The sequence below is a fragment of the Bos indicus x Bos taurus genome, chromosome 17, assembly GCF_003369695.1.
Source record: "Bos indicus x Bos taurus breed Angus x Brahman F1 hybrid chromosome 17, Bos_hybrid_MaternalHap_v2.0, whole genome shotgun sequence".
In the NCBI taxonomy this organism is placed as follows: Eukaryota; Metazoa; Chordata; class Mammalia; order Artiodactyla; family Bovidae; genus Bos; species Bos indicus x Bos taurus.
Window position 1 is genome coordinate 1281371 of NC_040092.1, and position 19112 is coordinate 1300482.

At 67.8% G+C, this 19112-nt stretch overlaps 2 protein-coding genes across 3 annotated transcripts in view; one reads left to right on the forward strand and one right to left on the reverse strand.

Moving 5' to 3' along the window:
- RSPH14 (radial spoke head 14 homolog) overlaps positions 1 to 19112 on the reverse strand; it is a 50934-nt gene that overhangs the window by 7526 nt on the left and 24296 nt on the right. The gene's annotated exons all lie outside the window — the stretch shown is intronic.
- GNAZ (G protein subunit alpha z) overlaps positions 1 to 19112 on the forward strand; it is a 30408-nt gene that overhangs the window by 298 nt on the left and 10998 nt on the right. The window contains exon 2 of the mRNA XM_027566136.1: positions 12443 to 13651. Coding sequence (XP_027421937.1) covers positions 12929 to 13651 — 723 coding nt within the window. The 5' untranslated portion in view covers positions 12443 to 12928. The remainder of the gene's footprint in view (positions 1 to 12442; positions 13652 to 19112) is intronic.

Below are 19112 nucleotides of genomic sequence, written 5' to 3' on the forward strand. Positions count from 1 at the left end.
TGCGGCGGGCCGGGGGGCCCCGGGCGGCCACCGGCGCGGGGCGCGGGCCGGCGAGCTGCGGGTGCGGCGGGGTCTCCCTCCCGGGGCGGCGATGGTGATGGTGAGGGGCCGGCGCGTGGCCTGGGCTGAAGCGGAAGGCGTGGGCCCCAGAGGCCTGGGCCCCCGGGGGACGCACGACTCGCGGTCGTCGCTCTCGCACCCGAGCAGGTTCCTCGCAAGCATTTAGAGCGAGAGGCGAATATCGACCCGCTGCGATTGCAATATGTTCTCGGCTCGATCTTTTTTTTTCCCTTAAAAGGCGGTGGGGGCCCTGGGGTGCGGTTGGGGGGGCGGTAGAGGGGAGGGCCTTGGGCCGGGGCTCAGTGCCCTGCTGCCGGGGGCCCGAAGGGTTCTTCTGGCTTCAGGGTAGCAGCCGAGCCTCCCCGGCGTCGGTGGCAGAAATCCTCCTAGGCCGAGAATCGGGGTTCTCTGTGAGCAGAGAAAGGGGATGGGAGGGCGGCACCCAGGCTGGGAGCCCTGTGTCTGTGTGGGGACGCAGGGCCCACCTGCTAGGAGGGCTGCTGGTCTCTCTCCCCACTGCACCCCCACCGAGGATCGTGCAGTCTGCTCCAGTCTGGAGGAGGCTCCTTGGCCAAATTCAATTAAGCAAATGTTTACTGAGCCTTTGCTCCCCTAGGCCCCTGTGCTGGGGTGGGAGTGCACTGGCCCTGCCCTCCCGGGACTGACTCACTGCCCCAGGAGGGACAAGTGTCTGCTGCTCGGAGAACTCAGCCCTGAGGGTGGGTGTCGTCAGGGGGCCCCTGGGTGGGACTGGACTCAGCTGGGCCCCGTGGGCAAAGTGATATTTGAACTGAAGCTTGAAGGACATAGGCACAACTGGGGTGGGCCTGGCGGGCAGAGGGCAGAACGTGGACTGAGGAGCGGACCGGGCTGGGGGGGCACTCAGGCAGTTGGGTCTGGCAGGGGCACCGGAGGTCAGGCGGGAAAGGGCGGAGGCCGCCCGAGGCTGGAACGCGGGAGGAATGGCTGACCCCCTGCAACCGTCAGCGGCGGCCGCTTCCGGGGAGGCTTGTGGTATCCTCACCCGAGCGAGGAGCAGCAGCATGGCCCAGAGCCCACCGGACCGGGGAAGAGCCCAGAAGACCCCGAGGTGCTAGCGGCCTCGGCCAGCCCTTCCAAGCAGGGCTGGGCTACTGGGTAACCGGCTCCCCCTTCCTGGCCAGCACGGAGGGTGATGGTGTTGAGCTGGTGGCTCTGTTCCTCCGGGGTGCGGACCTTCCTGAGCGGTAACCGTGGAGACGTGGGGGTCTCCAGGGAGGGGCCGATGGCAGGGGAGGCTCTGAGTTAGGCAGCGCTGTGCCTTCAGCATGCCTCACGCTTCACGGACAAGACACTGGCGTCTGGGGTAAAGCGCGTGTGTTGTACAGATGCTGATTTTCTCAGACGGGAGGTGAAGAGTCACTTTCGTCCCCCTCAGCAGGCCGGGGTGACCTTCTGTTCTGGATCTATTTGCCTGCCGCTGCCGAGGGTGTCTCTGCCCTCCCCCTGAAGGGGCTGTGTGTCGTTCATCTATGCAGTGCGCCCCCTCCTTGCCCCCCACCCGCCCCCCCAGACACACACCAGCTCTTGGCTGAGGCCCAGCTCACTACAGGGAGAGTGGGGCCGCCTGCCTGCCTGCCCTCGCGGGGCGCAGCCTGTGCTCGGGGGCCGGAGCTGCTTGCCTCTGTGCTGTCGCCCGGCCCCTCTGCAGGGACCCGCCACGCAACTCCAGACGGGGGGCACGGGGAATGAATTCTCTGCCCTGCCCTCCCCCCTGCTTCTCAGCTCTTCTGTCTCCTGGAGTCCCGGGAGGACAGGTTCCTGGTCTGTCTGGAGCTTCTCCGGTGATCCCAGGAACTTCTGGGTAACCAGGGGCACGTGGCCAGGCTGCCCAGGGCCCCTGCAGGAGGCCGGGGCAGAGGGGACGCAGAGCCAAGTGGCGGGGAAGGCTGGCCTCAAACTCAGGGCATGGCCCCAGCGGCCCAGACCCCACTGCCAGGCTGCCCCGTGAGCACACGCGATGACTGCACGCCGCACCCTCCTGCCCAGCTGTGAGGACACGGCCTCCCTGACCGCCCCATGCCGGACCTCGAAGAACCTGGATTCTGTGTGGCGTGCTCCCGGCTGCCAGCCGCGTCTGGCCTGGCAGGAACCCTGGAGGAGGCAGATTAGCCACCCCGCACCCCCAGGAAGGAAGCCCAGGGCGGCCGAGCCCCAGGGCCGGTTCTGTGGGCTGGCAGGGAGGCGGCCCCTGGAAGCTGACAGAAACGTCAGGGCAGACACTGAGGCTCAGCCCTGGCGGGAGCCCTGAACCACTTGTGCAGCCTCAGGGGGCACGGCGAGCCCCAGGGCCGGCGGGCGCAGACCACCGCCCCCCGTCCCCCCCAAGCCTGTTCTTGTCCCCACCGCAGGCAGATCCAGGAGAGCCCTGCCCGTCCCTGCATGGCCCTCCCCGGCGTCCACACTGCCAGGGCGGGCACTTCCTGTGAGTGAGCTAACAGGGACCAACCCGCAGGGACCACCTGTCTCCCTGGGCTGCCCCACAGGGGAAGCGGAACCTCACCCGCTCGCCCGGCTCAGCCGCGGGTTCCTTTGCTGATCTTTACACGAGGGCTGGGGCAGCGCCCAGTGCAAGCACACTCAGCCCCGAGGACGGACAGACACCCTGTGACCGGCATCAGGCAGGACAGTTGCCGTGAAGGAAACCAGTGCGGCGGGTGGGAGGGGGCGTCTCTGTGGCGGGGCTGTTGACGCAGCGCCTTGGAGAGGCGACGGTCGAGCTGTATGTCCCCCAGGGAAGAGCGCCAGGGGGAGGGTGGCCGCTGCAAAGGCCCAGGGGTCAGGGAGCTGCCGTGGGGGGCCGGGCGGGTGGGATCACCCTTTTAAAAGAGACCCACCTGGTGGACGGCGCGGGGGCCACCGCTGTGCTCGTGGACAGGGGCTGCTGACCCAGGGCGGGGCCAGGCGCCAAGAAGGGGTCGGACGCAGGGGTCAGCTGAAAGTGGGTCCGCCAGCGGGGCAGGGGAAGGGCGGGGCCGGCCTCGGCGAGGAGGCGGCCGCAGAGGCTGCGTGGGGCGTGGGGAGCGGGAGCGATACGGGTGGACCCAGGCGCACGTGGTGGTCTTCGGGGAGAGCCGGCGGGCACGGCGCCTTGGGGTCCGTACACCAGGGGCCGGGGCACGGGGGTCAGCGAGGCTCCTTCGGGTTGAGGACGGGTGGAACCAGGAGCTGGGATGCGGGGCCCGGAGGAGCATGTTGGCGGGAGGGGTGGGGTCCCCCGCGGGGACCAGCTGCACCAGCTGCGGGGCCCGTGTTACAGGTCATTAAGCGTCTGTGAGGCCCGTGACTGCAGAGCGTCAGGCCGGCGGGCCCTGTGTACGCACCCAATGAGGCCCGTTGTGGAGCGGTGCCCCGGGCCAGCGCCCACCCTGTGCTTCCCTTGCCCCCACCCCAGCCCGTGGGCGGCGGGGCCAGAGCCGGCACCAGGGGCCGCAGGGGCTGCCGCCCGCCCTCCCGCGCGGTGCTTCTCCCGCTCTGTTTGTGGGCCCTGGCCCTCGGGCAGGAGGCACGGCCAGATGGCGGCGGCCTGGGCCGCCCGTTGGCAGGAGCGGGCACACGTGGTGCGCAGCCTCATAGACAATGGCTTCCCGGAGTTCGTCTCTTTTCCAAAGGGACCTGCTGCACATCACAGAGTTTGGAGTTGCCTGCTTCTAAATTGGGGTGGTGCTCTCTTGCAGAGAAGTCCCTGGAGGATCTGTGAAAGTGCTAAGGAGTGAGCCTGTTAGAATCCTCTGCGTGGGGGTGGGGGGTGGGGTCGCAGACGTCGGCCCCGCCTGTGGTCGAGCAGCCCTCCCCAGCTCCTCCAGCTCCTGCCTCTCCTGATTTTGTGCTGGCCTGACCTCCTGCTCAGTGCTCAGCTGTCCTGAGCTGTGTGCGTACCTCCGGCCTGCCCACCTGTCCTCCCTTGCTTCCTGGGGCCCCTCAGAGCGACCCCCAGGACCCAGCCCGCCCCTCACAGCCCTGGCCGGCACGTGTGGGTGTGGGGCTGTCCCCCGGCGTGGCCGCCCCCTCACCCTCTCCGTTACCTCTGACGCGCTGTGCAAACATATTTCTCCAGAAAACGCCGGGAAGAAAAAAATAATTAGAGTGTTGCCTCCATTATCCAATTTCTGATTAATCAAACTCTCTTTGTTCTCGGCCAAAATCTGTTCATTTCCCTGAAACACTGGGCCGGTGCCAGGCATTGATTTCCTCTGTGATAACTCCACGCACGCGTGCCCATGCCCGGCCTCGCCCAGCGGGCGGCGGCCGGGAGGAGGGTCCAGGCGGGCCCCACCGGGAAGCCACCCCGTCCCGGGCTGGGCCCTGCCCCACGCGGCCCCGTGGCCTGCTCTCCAGGTGCGTTGGCCTGCTTCTCGGCCGTGCTGCGCAGACGCGGGGATCTTTGTCCCCCAGCCAGGGATGGAACCCACAGCCCCCCGCTCTGGAAGTGCAGAGGTGCTGCAGTCCTGTTGCTGGCTGTCCTGGGCGCTTCTGGGGCAGGAGACGGAGGAAGGGAAGGGCGTGAGCGGTGTCTGGGTGCCGAGGGTGGGGTGGGGGGCGTGGGGCCTGTAGGCTTGGGGGGCCAGCCTGGGCAGGGGGCTCGCAGGCAGGCCGGGTCAGGGTGTAGCCGGGCACACGCCTTGTCCATCACTGTGGGGACGCCCCCGGCCTTGCTGGAAGGCTTCCCGGAAGTCCCCGGCTGCTCCCTGCCCCGAGTGGGCCCCTCCCTCGCTCGGTACAAAGGGCGGGTGCGTTCATCTGGCACCTGCTTCCTGCCGGGTACCTGTGGGCCGCGGGACACCTTAGTGACAGAACCTGCCCACAGCCCCCGCCCCGCCCCGCGGAGCCAGCATCCCATAAGTGCGAGGGCACTGCCACAGGTTAGGAAGCCACAGTGTTGTGTGTGGGTCATAAATAACGCTGGGGCGGGGGCGCTGAGCTCAGAGCCACCCTGCCTTTGTGTCCCCAGGGAGCAGGGAGCCGGGGCCGCTGGCTGTTCGGGGGCAGTCCAGAGCAGGGCCTGGGGCCTCGGCCTGCAGGAAGGAGGGGGCGGGGGCCAGGCGAGGCTGAGGAAGGCCCTGTCCTGGGGGAGGTCCTGACCTGCTGCTGGGAGGGGTAGGCCGGAGCCTCGGCTCAGGGCCCCCTGGGAAAGGTGTTAGGTCTCAAAGGCACCGCTACGGCTGCGTGCTGCGGGGCAGAGTCTCCCTGGCCTTGGGGGGGCGTGGGCAGGGTGCTACGGGCACCGGGGGGGGACGCTGAGGGAGGCCGGCTTTGCCCAGGGGGCAGGTGCCGGAGGGCGGCCTGTCCTTGTCCTGTCCAGTATTCCTGGCATCTGGGCATGCAGGGGTCATCTCAGAAGGTACTGTCGTGTCCAGAGGCAGCAGAGAGTCTGGTTCTGCTGCAGTGATGTCGGCCAGGCCCCGCCTCCCACGCCAGCAGCGCCGCCTCCAGAGGATGGGCGTCTCGGTGGGAGGTGTGCACTTTCTGCCCTCTGGCCCCTGGGGGTCCCTGCCAGGGAGCCCACACGGAGCCGCCCCCTGGGGAACTGTGGGAGGGATGCTGCTGCGGTGGGCCTGCCCTTAACCAGGCCCAACAGGTGCCTGCTGCCCGCGAGCCCTCTCTCGGGCAGTGTCAGGCCAGGTGTCCCCGCCCTGTGTGATGGTCTGTCTCCTCCAGCGTCAGCTCTTTGGACCTGCTGCCACACCCCTGGGGCAGCTCCCCGACACACACCCTACTCCCGTCTCCATGGCGCTGCCCTTCCCCGCTTCCCCCACCAGAACATGAGCCCCGGGTGCTCTTCCCCGCTTCCCCCACCAGAACACAAGCCCTGGGTGATCTTCCCCTGTTCCCCCACCAGAACACAAGCCCTGGGTGCTTTTCCCCACTTCCCCCACCAGAACACAAGCCCTGGGTGATCTTCCCCTGTTCCCCCACCAGAACACAAGCCCCGGGTGCTCTTCCCCACTTCCCCCACCAGAACACGAGCCCCGGGTGCTCTTCCCCACTTCCCCCACCAGAACACAAGCCCCGGGTGCTCTTCCCTGCTTCCCCCACCAGAACACGAGCCCCGGGTGCTCTTCCCCGCTTTCCCCACCAGAACACAAGCCCTGGGTGCTCTTCCCCGCTTCCCCCACCAGAACACAAGCCTCCGGGTGCTCTTCCCCGCTTCCCCCACCAGAACACAAGCCTCCGGGTGCTCTTCCCCGCTTCCCCCACCAGAACACAAGCCCTGGGTGCTCTTCCCCGGTTCCCCCACCAGAACACAAGCCCCCATGTACTCTTCCCTGCTTCCCCCACCAGAACACAAGCCCCGGCTGCTCTTCCCCGGTTCCCCCACCAGAACACAAGCCCCGGGTGCTCTTCCCCAGTTCCCCCACCAGAACACAAGCCCCCAGGTACTCTTCCCTGCTTCCCCCACCAGAACACAAGCCCCTCGGTGCACAGGCTCACTCCCGTGTCCCCGAGCCCAGAGCGGAGCCTGACACCCAGCTCAGGCCCCCGACGGTACCACAGTGGTCAGACGGGTCCGGGTGAAGATGGTCGCCCATTGGGAGGGCCTCAGGCTGTGGTCTGATGAAGTGGGCTGAGGGGGTCAGGGCAGCAGTTCTCTGAGACAGCATCCGTGCTGAGCGAGGCCAAGGGAGCAGCACTGACCCCCACCGCGGGGTTCCTAGCAGGGAGGGGTTCAGCCTGGGTGCGCCCTTCTACATGCTGGGGGCTGGGTGGTCGCCGGGCCATGGAGAGGGCCTGAGACCCCCAAGCTGCGAGAAGTACCCTCCACCCGGGTTGGCTGCCTTCCTCCTCTGTCCTTTCCCTTAAGGGGAAAGCCCCGTGAGCTGCCTGGCTCCCACCCCCTGGCCTTGCTGACCCCACTGTCCAGCGGCAGCGGGCCCGTGGCCTCCCGGCAGTCCCCGGGCTGGCAGCTACGACCCCGCTGGTCTCGTTCCTTACGTCGGAGCTGTGACGGGCTTTCCGTTCGAAGCAGGAACAACAAGAGGGCACTTTTAAAGCAGAAATGTCTCAGTGAGAAGGCAGTCAGCTTAAAGAAAACGGGGCCACATACAGCAAGAACAGGTGACCGGCTGTGTCGGCACCAGGGGGTCGGAGGGCCCCCCACCCCACAGGCAGCCTGAGGGCGCTGCCCGTTCCCCAGACCTGAGTCCTACACCCGGGGCCCCATGCCCAGCTCCAGCACCCTGCGAGGCTGATGCGGGAGCCGCGCTCGCGGGACGGCGGTGAAGGCTGTGCCCCACGGGCCCCAGACACCGAGGGTGCAGCCAGGCCCTCCCTCAGACCCCACCTCGCCGGCTTCCCGGGGACACAGTGTCCCTGAGGCCCAGCCCACAGCTGCCCTGAGTTCGAGGACGCGAGCAGACCGCCCCATGTGTCTGCGGGCCTGGGCCAGCCGGGCAGGGCCATGAGCCCTGAGGTCAAAGCCTTGTGCTTGGGCCGCAGCTCCCGCTCAGCGGGTGGAGGCGGGTCAGAGCCGCAGGTGAAGGGCACAGGCCTGCGGGGCTGTGGACGGGCCCAGGCCGAGCTCCAGCAGGCCCAGCAAGGGCGCCCGCGGACCGGTGCTCAGACGCAAATGTCCACCCGCTGCGGGACGGGGGAGCGCAGCTGAGCGAGCCTGCGTGGGAGCGGAGACTTGCCCTTCCTGGGAGGCAGGGCTGGGGCCAGCAGGGACCGTGGTCCGCGAGGGCAGGGCCGGGCCTGTGTGAGAGACGATCCTGGCCGGGAGCCCGTGGCAGAGGCACGTGGCCAGGCCCCGGGCACTGGGGCTCAGGCTGGCGACCCCCAGGTCCCCATGGAGGTGTCAGCCCAGGAGCAGCTCTCTAGAGCGTCAGCCTGGTGGCCCGGTGCTGGGGTGGTCTTGCCTGACCACACCGGCCCTGGGGTTTGGGCTGCCCTCCGCCCTGGGGTCCTTCCCTGACTCCCCGCACGGCTGGCCAATCCAAGTGACCTCTGCTCAGACCCCGCACGCCCCCTCAAACCCAGCCCTGCCTGGGAGCCCAGGGCTCAGCGTGGAGAGGGCTTTCCTGGAGGCGGGGGCTGCCCTGTCTCATCTCTGCCTCCCTGGAGGAATCCGGGCCCCAGGACAAGCCCGCCCCGCCCGCTGGGTCCAGGGCTCCTTGGCCCCCTAAGCCGATAAGCCATTCTCCGTCCCAGGGACCCTCTGGCTTAGGCCGGCTTGGGCACGACACCCGAGGTGACCTTGGCCCTGGGCTCCCTGCCTGCATCAGAGGTGGGGACCACAGGGGGCCGCTGGGCACGCAGTTGGGGGCTGCCATCCCAGTCGTGCTCCAGCTCTTGACACGGCCGCAGGGAGGGCGGCAGCAGACCCGGGAGTCACGGGGCTGGAGGTCTGGGCCAGGCCCCGGGGGGCGTCCAGGGGCAGCCCACTGGACGTGCAGGGCCCCACCGAGCCCGTGACCCCAGCCCTGGCCCCGGGTGGCACCGCGCTCTGTGACTCGAGGCCTGAGGGGCGTGTCCGGGGAAGGGGCCAGGGTGGGGGTCGAGGTCGGGACAGGGCGGCTCTGAGGGGAAGCATCTCTCTCAAGGCTGTGGGGGGGAGGGCGGGTTCCAGCCGCAGAGTCCTGAGTGGGCTCTGGGTTTGGGGTCCCACCCAGGTGGCCCCTGGGTCCACAGGCAGATGGGTCGGCGAGGCCGCGAGGCCACTGAGGGGGCCGGGGTGGAGCTTCAGAGGACGCGGTTGCCCTCACAGCTGTCGGGGAGCCCGGGCTGGTCCACCTGTGTACACTGAGCCCGTTTCCCCCCAGGGTCCCCCCTCCCAGCCTGGGCCAGACCCCGGTGCGCCCGCAAGCCAGCTGCAGCCGTCCCCCACCCCCACCCCGGGACAGCTGCGTGCAGAGCGTTCTGCATCCAGGGGTGCTGTTCACACCCAGACGGAGTGCGGCCCTCGTCCCACCTGACCCGGAGAGCAGGCCGCCCCCCGCTGTCGGGCCAGCTCCCTGCGTCCTCCGCTTCCCCCAGGCCGGCCCGTGCACCCCCACAGCCCAGCGCCCCGCCCCAGCCTGCGCTCTAAAGCTGGGCCCCCATCACTGCTCACGTGCCGCCTCTGGTTCGATGCCTGCCCTCCTCGGTCGAGGGTCTCCAGCAGGCCCGCCACTGCCCGCCGGCCAGCCCAGTGAGTAACTGTGGGTGAGGGCCCGGAGTCCACGTGCAGCCATCTCGTCACAGCCCACGCGGCACACAGACGCGAGCACAGGCCTGCGTGCGTGTGCTCTCAGCACACGGCATGTCGCCACGCGGCCCTCGGCGTGCACCGTGGCTCCTGGCCGGCCTGCCCGCCCGCCCGCGCCTCCCCTTCTCTGTCGGGGTCCTGCCCTCTAAGTTCCCTGGTCAGTCTCTCCCCTGCGCCCCCCGCCTGCCTCTCCCAGCCCCACGCCTCAGTGGAATCCAGGCGGACCCAGCGGGGCTCCCGGGTGTCAGGTGCTGGGGACCGGAGAGCGGCTCCCGGCCAAGGCAGGACGTGGCGTCGGCCCCGGGCCTGTGCCTCTGGGCCGACTGGAGGCGCCCTCGGGGGTCCCGGGAAGCCCAACTGGACCCAAAGCACCAGGCCCACCGTGGAGACCCCCGGGGCTGTGGCTGAGACCCGTGGGCTGCAGGGAGGCTCTCGGGGGGGCCTTGGGCCTGGTTCTGACGATCTGTGCATGGCCCATCTGCAGCAGCTCCAGACTCAGCCCTTAGGGCACGGTCGCCCCAACCACGTCTCCCTCTGACCCACGCGGTGCCCTGTGGCCACCCCGGTCAGGGACCGCGTGACCAGCCCCACCTTTCTCACAGAGGTGTTAAAATGCGCGCAGTGAGATTTATCCGTGTAAACGTTCTTTAAACGTGTCTTCACTCGTCTCTTTTTGGCTGTGTTGGGTCCTCTGGCCGTGGGGGGCTCTTCTCTCGTGCGGGGAGCAGGGGCCCCTCCCAGGTCGGGGTGCGCGGGCGTCCCACTGCGGCAGCTCCTCTCCTGGCGGAGCCGGGCTCTGGGCGTGGGAGTTGTGGCCCACGGGCCTAGTCACTCCTCCTCGGCACACTAAACCCTCTCGGTCCAAGCCCGTGGTCGAACCCACATCTCCCGAACTGCCAGGGATTCCTCGCTGCTGGACAGCCGGGGAAGCCCCTTTAGCCGTGTGTAAACAGGCGCAGTTCCGCGGCATCAAGCACACTCACGCCATGCAACCTCGACCGGCATCATCTCCAGGACCTGCCCGTCTTCCTAAACCGAGACGCCTTCCCTTGTAAGCACAGCCCGCGCCGCCCCCCAGCCCCGCACCACCGTCACCTCCAGCCTCTACACCTGTGACCCGATTCGGGACCACCCCCAGCCCCACACCACCGTCACCTCCGGCCTCTATGCCTGTGACCCGGGTCGGGACTGCCGAGAATTAGAATCATGACAGCGTTTGTCCTGAGGGCCAGGCCTGCCTCGCTGAGTGTCGTGTCCCCGAGACTCATCCATGTCGTGGCCCGCGTCAGAGTGTCTTCTTTTTTGAGGCTGAATATCGTTCCCGTGTATGTTTCCATCCCAGTCTGTTGGCCCCTCGGTCCCGTCGGTGGACGCTGGGCTGCTTGCGCCTCTTGGCCGTTGACGGATGACGCTGTTGTGAACACGGGTAAGCGAGTATCTTGCTGAGACCCGGCTGCCAGTTCTTTGGGGTCTACACCCAGAAGTGGACTCACTGGGTCGTGGAGTAGATCTGTTCTTAGTTTTTGAGGGCCCTCCGGGCTGTTTGCCACGGCAGCCGCGCCAGTTGACTTTCCCAGCAGCAGTCCGCGAGGATTCCACTCTTCCTGGAGTGACTCCTTTATAGCTTGTGAGCTGGTACCTTCGTGCGGTTTTGATGTATGTTTCTCTGTAACCAGCGATTCTGAGCGTCTTCTCACGTGCTTCTGGCCATTCGAGTGCCTTTAGATAAGCGTCCACTCGAGTCCTCTGCTAGCTGTGACTCATCGTGTTTACCCGTGAACTTTAGGAGTTCTCGATGCTCTCGAAGCCGGTCCCTCAGTAGGGGCACAGTTAGACGTTGTCTGCCCTTCTGTGGCTTGCCTCTCGGCCTGCTGATGCCAGCTTTGATGCACAGAACGTTTACCTTTTGATGACATCCAGTTTGTTGTCTCTCTCGTTGGCTGTGTGTTTGGTGTCGCACCCCAGAAATGAATGCCTAGACCCAGTATCAGGCAGCTTTTGCTCTCTGCTTTTTCCTGAGAGTCCTATAGTTTAAGGTCTTTGGTCTTTTTTAGGTTAATTTTTGTATGTGGTGTTTGGTAAGGATCTCAACCCGGTAGGAGAGACCTGAGAAGGGGCAGGCGTGGTGGGGAGGGGGGAGCCCACTGGGGGGGGTACGGGGGCCTGAGGGGGCCCACGAGGGAGCAGGTGGGTTTCGGGTGGCCCCCCAGGCCCCCCAGGGAGGGGCTGTGCGCAGCACCGCGAGGAGGCGCCGTCGGTGCTGTCTGTCAGGACGCCGCCCTGCACGCAGCGGGCACTGGCCCGCTGGACCCCAGGCCGCGTCACCTGCCTGTGCTGAGGGGTGTGGGGGTCACCTCCGGGGCCTGCGTGTCTCTGGTGGCCCCGGACAGTGGGAGGGACCTGCTCTCCTGGGTGACCTCTGTCCCTGTCACCGACCAGCTGAGGGAGTTGGTCACTTGGGCCTACATGTGAGACTTAATGACCCCAAATTGAGAAAATCAGAACTGACAACACCAGGCACCTGGTAATGTGGCAGGCATTCCCTTTAGGAGGCTGGGCCCCCGGGAGCCCTGGCGGCTGCTTGGCTGGAACTAGACATGCAGAGCCTCTGGCCAAGGGCCTGGCGGAGTCAGCAGCAGCACACCCACCCGGCCCTGCCCCGCTCCAAGCGCGACTCCTGTCTGCAGACCTTTCTTAAGGCGCGAGTGCAGAAAACATGGTGAAAGGCACGAGCCCCTTGAACTGTCACAGCCTAGAGCTCACTGCTGCTCGGAGCGACTTCACAGACCCCTTGCTCACATGTACATGCACACGTGTGCCCTGGGGGTTCACGCGTGGGGTTGCTGCCGGCATAGTGTTCACATTGTCCTCAGCACTCGATCTGCAGGCCGCTCTGCATGCCCAGCGGAGACCATCTGGGGGTCTCTGCTCTAAGCCAAATGGCCAGCCTCGCTGGGGCTGCGCCGACTGGCTCATCGTCCAGTCATCGTCTGCCCTCAGCAGACGCGTCTCCAGGTGCGCCCCTTGCCCTGGGCTGCGGGGTGAGCTCCACGGAAGGGAAGGGCTCTGATTCTTCCTCCCCGCGCACCAGGCCCGTCCAGGGCTCCCCGCCCCGCTGGCCTGTGCGGGAGGAGGCTCACGCTGTTCTCTCGTTGGCAGGTGAAGGGCGGATGATCGGATGATCGAGGCCTCCGGGGCCGCAGGGAGAGCCCTGGACGTCAGCGTCGTTACCGGGGACCCGCCCTCCAGTCACGCACGTGGGAGCCGCACCCCAGCCACTAGCAGCGCACCGGCCTCCCGCCATCCGGAGGACAGGGAATGACGGTGGTGGCCCCGCGGGCCCGGGGGTCGGCGGAGTGTCCCTGAGGGGGGGCTGGGCCGCCTCCCGCGGCGGGAGCGCCATGCCAACTGGAGCGGGGGCGCCGGGGCAGGGGCTGCAGCGGGCCACGGCCTCGCCCCCCCAGGCGCGCTGAGCGCGGCCGCCGGGCACCGGCTCCCTCCGCGGCGGGGTGCGCGGGCATCGGCTCCCTCCGCCGGGGCGCGCGTGCGTGCGTGCGCCGGGACTGAGCCTCCAGTCTCAGCATCGTTGTCGTCGTCCGAGCTCCCCCCGCGGCTGGTGGGCCCCCGGTGCTGCCCGGCCGGACCATGGGATGCCGGCAAAGCTCAGAGGAGAAAGAGGCGGCCCGGCGGTCGCGGCGCATCGACCGCCACCTGCGCTCGGAGAGCCAGCGGCAGCGGCGCGAGATCAAGCTGCTGCTGCTGGGCACCAGCAACTCGGGCAAGAGCACCGTGGTGAAGCAGATGAAGATCCTGCACAGCGGCGGCTTCAACCTGGAGGCCTGCCGCGAGTACAAGCCGCTCATCGTCTACAACGCCATCGACTCGCTGACGCGCATCGTGCGCGCCCTGGCCGCGCTCAAGATCGACTTCCACAACCCCGACCGCGCCTACGACGCCGTGCAGCTGTTCGCGCTCACGGGCCCGGCCGAGAGCAAGGGCGAGATCACGCCCGAGCTGCTGGGCGTCATGCGGCGGCTGTGGGCCGACCCCGGCGCGCAGGCCTGCTTCGGCCGCTCCAGCGAGTACCACCTGGAGGACAACGCGGCGTACTACTTGAACGACCTGGAGCGCATCGCCGCGCCCGACTACGTGCCCACCGTGGAGGACATCCTGCGCTCCCGGGACATGACCACGGGCATCGTGGAGAACAAGTTCACCTTCAAGGAGCTCACCTTCAAGATGGTGGACGTGGGCGGCCAGCGGTCGGAGCGCAAAAAGTGGATCCACTGCTTCGAGGGCGTCACCGCGATCATCTTCTGCGTGGAGCTCAGCGGCTACGACCTGAAGCTCTACGAGGACAACCAGACGGTGAGTGCGCGCCGGGTCCTCCCGCCGCTGTGTGCGCCGGCCCTGGCACGTGAGGCCCCTGGGGCGAGGTGGGAGCCGCCGCCTCATTCAAGGGGAGCCGGCGGCCATCGGCCCCAGCGAGGACCTCGGGGTCGCGCCGCCGTCAGGACGTCCGCCCAGAGCGCAGCTCTCGGTGGCCACTCCAGGCCAGGCCCCGCGGTCCACTCTGACCAAGTAACCACTATCCCCGCGGCGCGGGCAGGGAGACTGCCCTGGGCCACGGTGACCTCAGGGTGCTAGCGGGGCCAGTGCCCAGGGGCCTGCACCTTGGTGCCACGAGCAGGCCACACCCCGTGCCTGCTGCTCTCGGGCGCCAGGGCCGGCTGGGGCCTGCTCCCTGGCCCGCAGAGCCCGTGGACCTCCCGGGGCGGGGAGGAAGGGAGCTGGCACCCCGAGAGGCTTTGCTGCAGGTGAGATTGGGGGGCAGCAGGTGTGTGGGGAGGCCCCCGGGAGGCGGGATGGAGGCTGGCTGCTCTGCAGGACCAAGGGGGGCGGCTGGCGGTTCCCCCCAGCCTGGCACCGGCCTCGGTCCCGGCAACCTCGGCCCCACGACCTGACCCAGTCCTGAGCGTCCGTCAGCCGCAGGGTGAAGAAGCTCCTCTGAGGCTTCATCCCTGGGGTCGGGGACGGGATGGGAATTCTTTTAGGCCTTCCACCCAGGCTGAGGACTGCCCTGTGGGCTGAGGGCTCAGCCTCAAGTGTTGTGGGCAAGTGTAGGAGGTTGCCGAGGGACTGGGCCCGGGGCTGAAGCCACTGGGGCTTGACGGGAGCTTCTGGGCAAGCTGGGAGGCAGGCCCCTGGCAAGGAGGCTGGGCAGCACCCCGCAGGCCCAGCTAGGCAGGAGGCCCCAGGCGCCAGGAGCCACAGTGCTGGAGGCCGTTCAGCTGCACAGGGGTGGGTGTGGCTGGGCCGCCCCCCCAGCAGAGGATCTGAGACAGGCAGGACCCCTGAGCAGAGACCTGGAGTTGGCCCTGAAGAGGTTTCCAATCCCGGCATGGGGGGCCTGGCCAGCCCCGCAGCCCCCAGGGCCAGCCCATCTCGCTCCCAGCCCTGTGCCTGCATCTGCCCGCCCCCACTTCTGGGTCTGGCATGTGGTCCTGGGCAGCGGTGGGGCAAGGCCAGGCTCCTTGCCGAGCACGGCCGAGGGCGTGGGGCCACCCGGACGCGTATGCACCCACCCGGGCTCCGCCCTCCAGCTCTCTTTCACCAGCTTGGTTCTGCTCCCCCGGGGCTGGCTGGTGGTGGCCCCGGGTCCTGAGGCCTTCCGGAGGCCCGGATCTCCGGGCCGCCTCCTCTGTCGTCTCCAGGACCAGAGAACAGGCGGGGTGAATTCCCTGGGCACCAGGCGGGGTGCCCAGGCTGTCGGCCAGCACGTCCTGCCGTGGAGCTTGGGCCTGCAGGAGTGCTGGGTCAAGAGGGGCATGGGGGGCCAGGCCCCGGGGCGTCCCATGTTCCACGGAGGCATGCGGCCACCCTGTCCCCTGCCCCCCACCCTGCCCGCCAGGTCTCAGCTCAGGCATCACGCCCGCCCGGCAGGCGCCCACACGCTGCCGCTCCGCACACCAGGGCCCCGTCGTGTGTGGGCAAGCGGCCTCCTGGCTGAGCCCAGTGCACGGCCAGGTGGACAAGCGGCCTCTCCGAGGCCTGTGGGTCGTCACAGTGTTTCCTGGAGCAAGACCCCCAGCCTGCCCCGCCTGGGCTCGGCAGGCCTGGGGAGATGCCTGTTCACCAGAAAAGGAGATTCTCAATGAGAAAGTCAAGCAGGGCTGGAAATTCACTGGATTCCAAGTGGTTCTGACCTTTCATGCTCCACCAGCAGTATCTCGATGGAAAACAAACACTGCCGGGCGGAGACAGTGCCGCCCGTGAGTCCCGCCGCTGCTGGCCACAGCGGGGCTGGCTGCCAGGGAGTGGGGTGCAGGGCTGCCCCCTCCCCTGCCCCGCCTTCGCCTTTCCAAGGGCCCCGGTGGAGGCCGGGTGGCTCCGAGAAGCCAGAGGGGCCCGGGATCCAGTGCCAGGCTCTGGACCGGCCCCGCGGAGCTCCCCCCACCCCGCACTAGGCGTCTGCAGCCTCGTCTCCGCCCCCCCCAGACAGGGCCCCCTTCCGCCCCCGCCGGCTTCTGCGTCAGCATGTTGCCAAGGGTGACGTCAAGACCGCTGGGCTTGGGGCGCGTGCAGGGCAGCCCCTGGGCAGGGGCAGATTCCGGGGTGTCCGTGGACCATGGCAGCCCGCGGGTCGCAGAAGCCGTGCCCAGCCTCGGGCGTGATGCTGGGCCCTCGTCCCAGGAGGATTTCACGGGTCCTGAGTCGGCCTGGGCCCCGTCCCCCGTGCAGGGCTGCTGGAGCTCAGCCCAGGCATCACCCGTGGGCGCTGTGGGCCGGCAGTGGTGCCCAGGTCCCTGTCTTGGCATGAGGACAGCTCAGAGACCAAGCCCACCAGCCCACCACCCCTCCTGCCGCCTGGCTGCCGGCCTCCACCCGGGTGGAAAAGACAAGGAGCTCAGCTGTGGGCCCCGTGGGTGCCCACCCGCCTGGACAGCCCCCAGGGCATTCCCTTGAGCGCCCTGCAGGTGGGACCCCAGCACCCTGCTGTCAGCCTGCTCCGGGCTCGCCCCAGGGGCCTGCTGACAGACTTAGGGCTTCTGCACTGCGGGGCCCCCAGAAGGGACGGGCGAGGCGGCCACGAGGTGTCGGTTCTCACGGGAGCACACTCAGTGGCTCCCTGTGCTGTGGGCCGTGGGGCTGCCAGCGGGCTTGCTGTGCGCCTGCTGTATACCTGCTGTGCTCCTGCTGTATACATGCTGTATACCTGCTGTGCGCCTGCTGTATACCTGCTGTGCACCTGCTGTGTGCCTGGCTCTGTGCCTGCTGTGTACCTGCTACGTGCCTGCTGTGCACCTGCTGTATACCTGCTGTGCTCCTGCTGTGCGCTTGCTGTATACCTGCTGTGTGCCTGCTGTGCGCCTGTTGTTTACCTGCTGTGCACCTGCTGTATACCTGCTGTGCACCTGCTGTGTACCTGCTGTGCGCCTGCTGTATACCTGCTGTTTGCTGGCTGCGCACCTGCTATACACTTGCTGTGCGCCTGCTGTATACCTGCTGTGTGCCTGCTGTGTACCTTCTGTGCACCTGCTGTACGCCTGCTGTATACCTGCATGTACCTGCTGTTTGCCTTCTGTGTACCTGCTGTGTGCCTGCTGTGCGCCTGCTGTATACTTGCTGTTTGCTGGCTGTGCACCTGCTGTGTGCCTTCTGTGTACCTGCTGTGTGCCTGCTCTGCGCCTGCTGTATACCTGCTATTTGCTGGCTGTGCACCTGCTATACACCTGCTGTGTGCTTGCTGTATACCTGCTGTGCGCCTGCTGTTTGCTTCTGGCGTACCTACTGTATGCCTCGTATATACTTGCCTCACACCTACTGTGTACCTGCTGTGTGCCTGCTGTGGGTATGAGGCCCAGGTGGGGCCAGATGCCATGGTGAGCCCGAGTGTCAGGGGTACAGGGGTTGAGGTAGGGGCACTCATCCCAGCACAGCTGAGTGTCACGTCTGCAGACCCTCTTGCTGCCTAGGGACTCTGCCCCTCCTCCGGGACGTGGCAGGCACATCTCCCAGGGGTGATTTCACTTTCTCACAGGGCTCCTTGCAGGAGGCCTGGTGTCCCTGCCGCTACCCAGCAGTAGCTGGTCAGCTGTGTCATCTGTGTTGAGGGTCTCAGGAGCAGAGGACACAGGGACATGCTTCTTAGGGGTCAGTGTGTGCCTAGCCCTGCCCAGCGGCCCCTCCTGGTCCTGGGGAGCCCCACCCTACCCACAGATGGTGGCAGGGCCTGGCACACAGTGGCATGCCACAGACGTGGCCAGGGCCGGGAAGAGCCAATGTCTGGGGCCCTGGCTTCTAGGGCGCAGCTGAGAGGGAGCCCCTGCAGGTGCTGCCGAGGGGGCCGCTCCAGGCTGTCCTACAAGTCCTGTGACCCACCGCCCGAACACCACGCTGTGTCATTCAGCCCCAAAGGGCGCACGTTTCAGTGTTGTAAGATCGTCGTCGCAAAACAGTGCTGCCCGGGAGCGTGGTGAACCGGCTGCCACCCGCTGGGACGCAGCAGGAGGCGCGTGTCCGACAGACAGTCAGAGGGGAGCCGCGGGCGTGGGTGACACCCCGCTTAGACTGGAGGGGGCTTGATGCAGCCTCCAGGGCCTGTACCCAGCCAGCTCTGCAGACGGGGAGGCCGAGGCTGAGGTCACCATCGTGGGCCCGGGGCTGGGAGCCAGGGTGCAGACAGCGAGCGGGCCTGGGGGCGCTTGAGCGGCCACTGGGGTTGGCACCGCCCTAGCAGCACCGACCTCGGAAGCAGGACCCCCAGGAAGCCCCAGTGGAGCACACCCCACCGTCTGCCTCCTGCCCCCAACCCGGCTGAGGTCACATTCGGAGGCCACCCGCCTCCCCAGCAGGCTGCGGTCTCCCCTGTAGCTGCTTCCAGTTTCACGGGATGCCAGGGCCACATGCAGCCTTGACCTCTGCACACCACGTTGACCCTGGGACCGCAGAGGCCCCCTGGACTGGAGCCCGAGGTGAAGGCAGCCCCAGGGGCTGAGTCCCTGGCGGGCTGTGACAGCACGTCTGGCCCCAGCTGCAGCAGGCACAGGGCTCAGCTGACCACACTGTCCCTCCCCGCGGATGTCCCTGGCGTGCTTGGCCCGGCCCTGTCTCTCTGTGGCTCGTCACCCCTCCCAAGGGAGCCCGCGGGGCCAGTCGCGCGTTCACTGCTGGGAGCTGCTGCTGAGGCTCGTGGGCACTGGCCGCCTCTGCCCGGGGCCCCTGCTTCTCCGCCCGGCCCTTGTCTCAGCCCCCCTCAGTGGCGGGGGCATCCGGTCCTCCCTTCGCGAGCCCTGGGCGTCACTTGGGGGTGGGGGAGGGTGGGTGGAGAGGCAGCACCCATGGCTACCCTCCCCTGGCAGGTCAGCCTCCCCGGTGCCCACGGGCAGCCCTCGGTGGGCGCGTGCTTGCTGACATTTCAGCCGGATGGGGCCTGCCCTGCCCCGCCCCACCGGCTGCTCCCAGGGTCCCTGCCTCCTGCTCCCTCGGTGCTCAGCGTCTGCCAGAGTCCGTCCTCCGCCAGCGGTCAGCTGGCCGGAAGGATGCCCGCCGCACAGAGGGCCTTCCTGCAGCCCTGCTCCTCACTCTGGGCCCTCGTGGACTCGCCCCTCCACGGTGGTTGCCTCTTGCCATGACCCTGGAGGCCCCCCGCCCACCCTCCGAGGCCATCACTGGACACAGCAGGGCAGGAGGGATACACCACCCTTCCCCTCCACCCCTGGTCGCTCTGCCTTCGCCGCGTGACCTGGTGGACTCTGCCGGGGGGTGTCCACGTGTTCTCGGATATGAGGCTGGGGCCCTCCGCCTCACAGGCGGGTCAGGGTCAGCC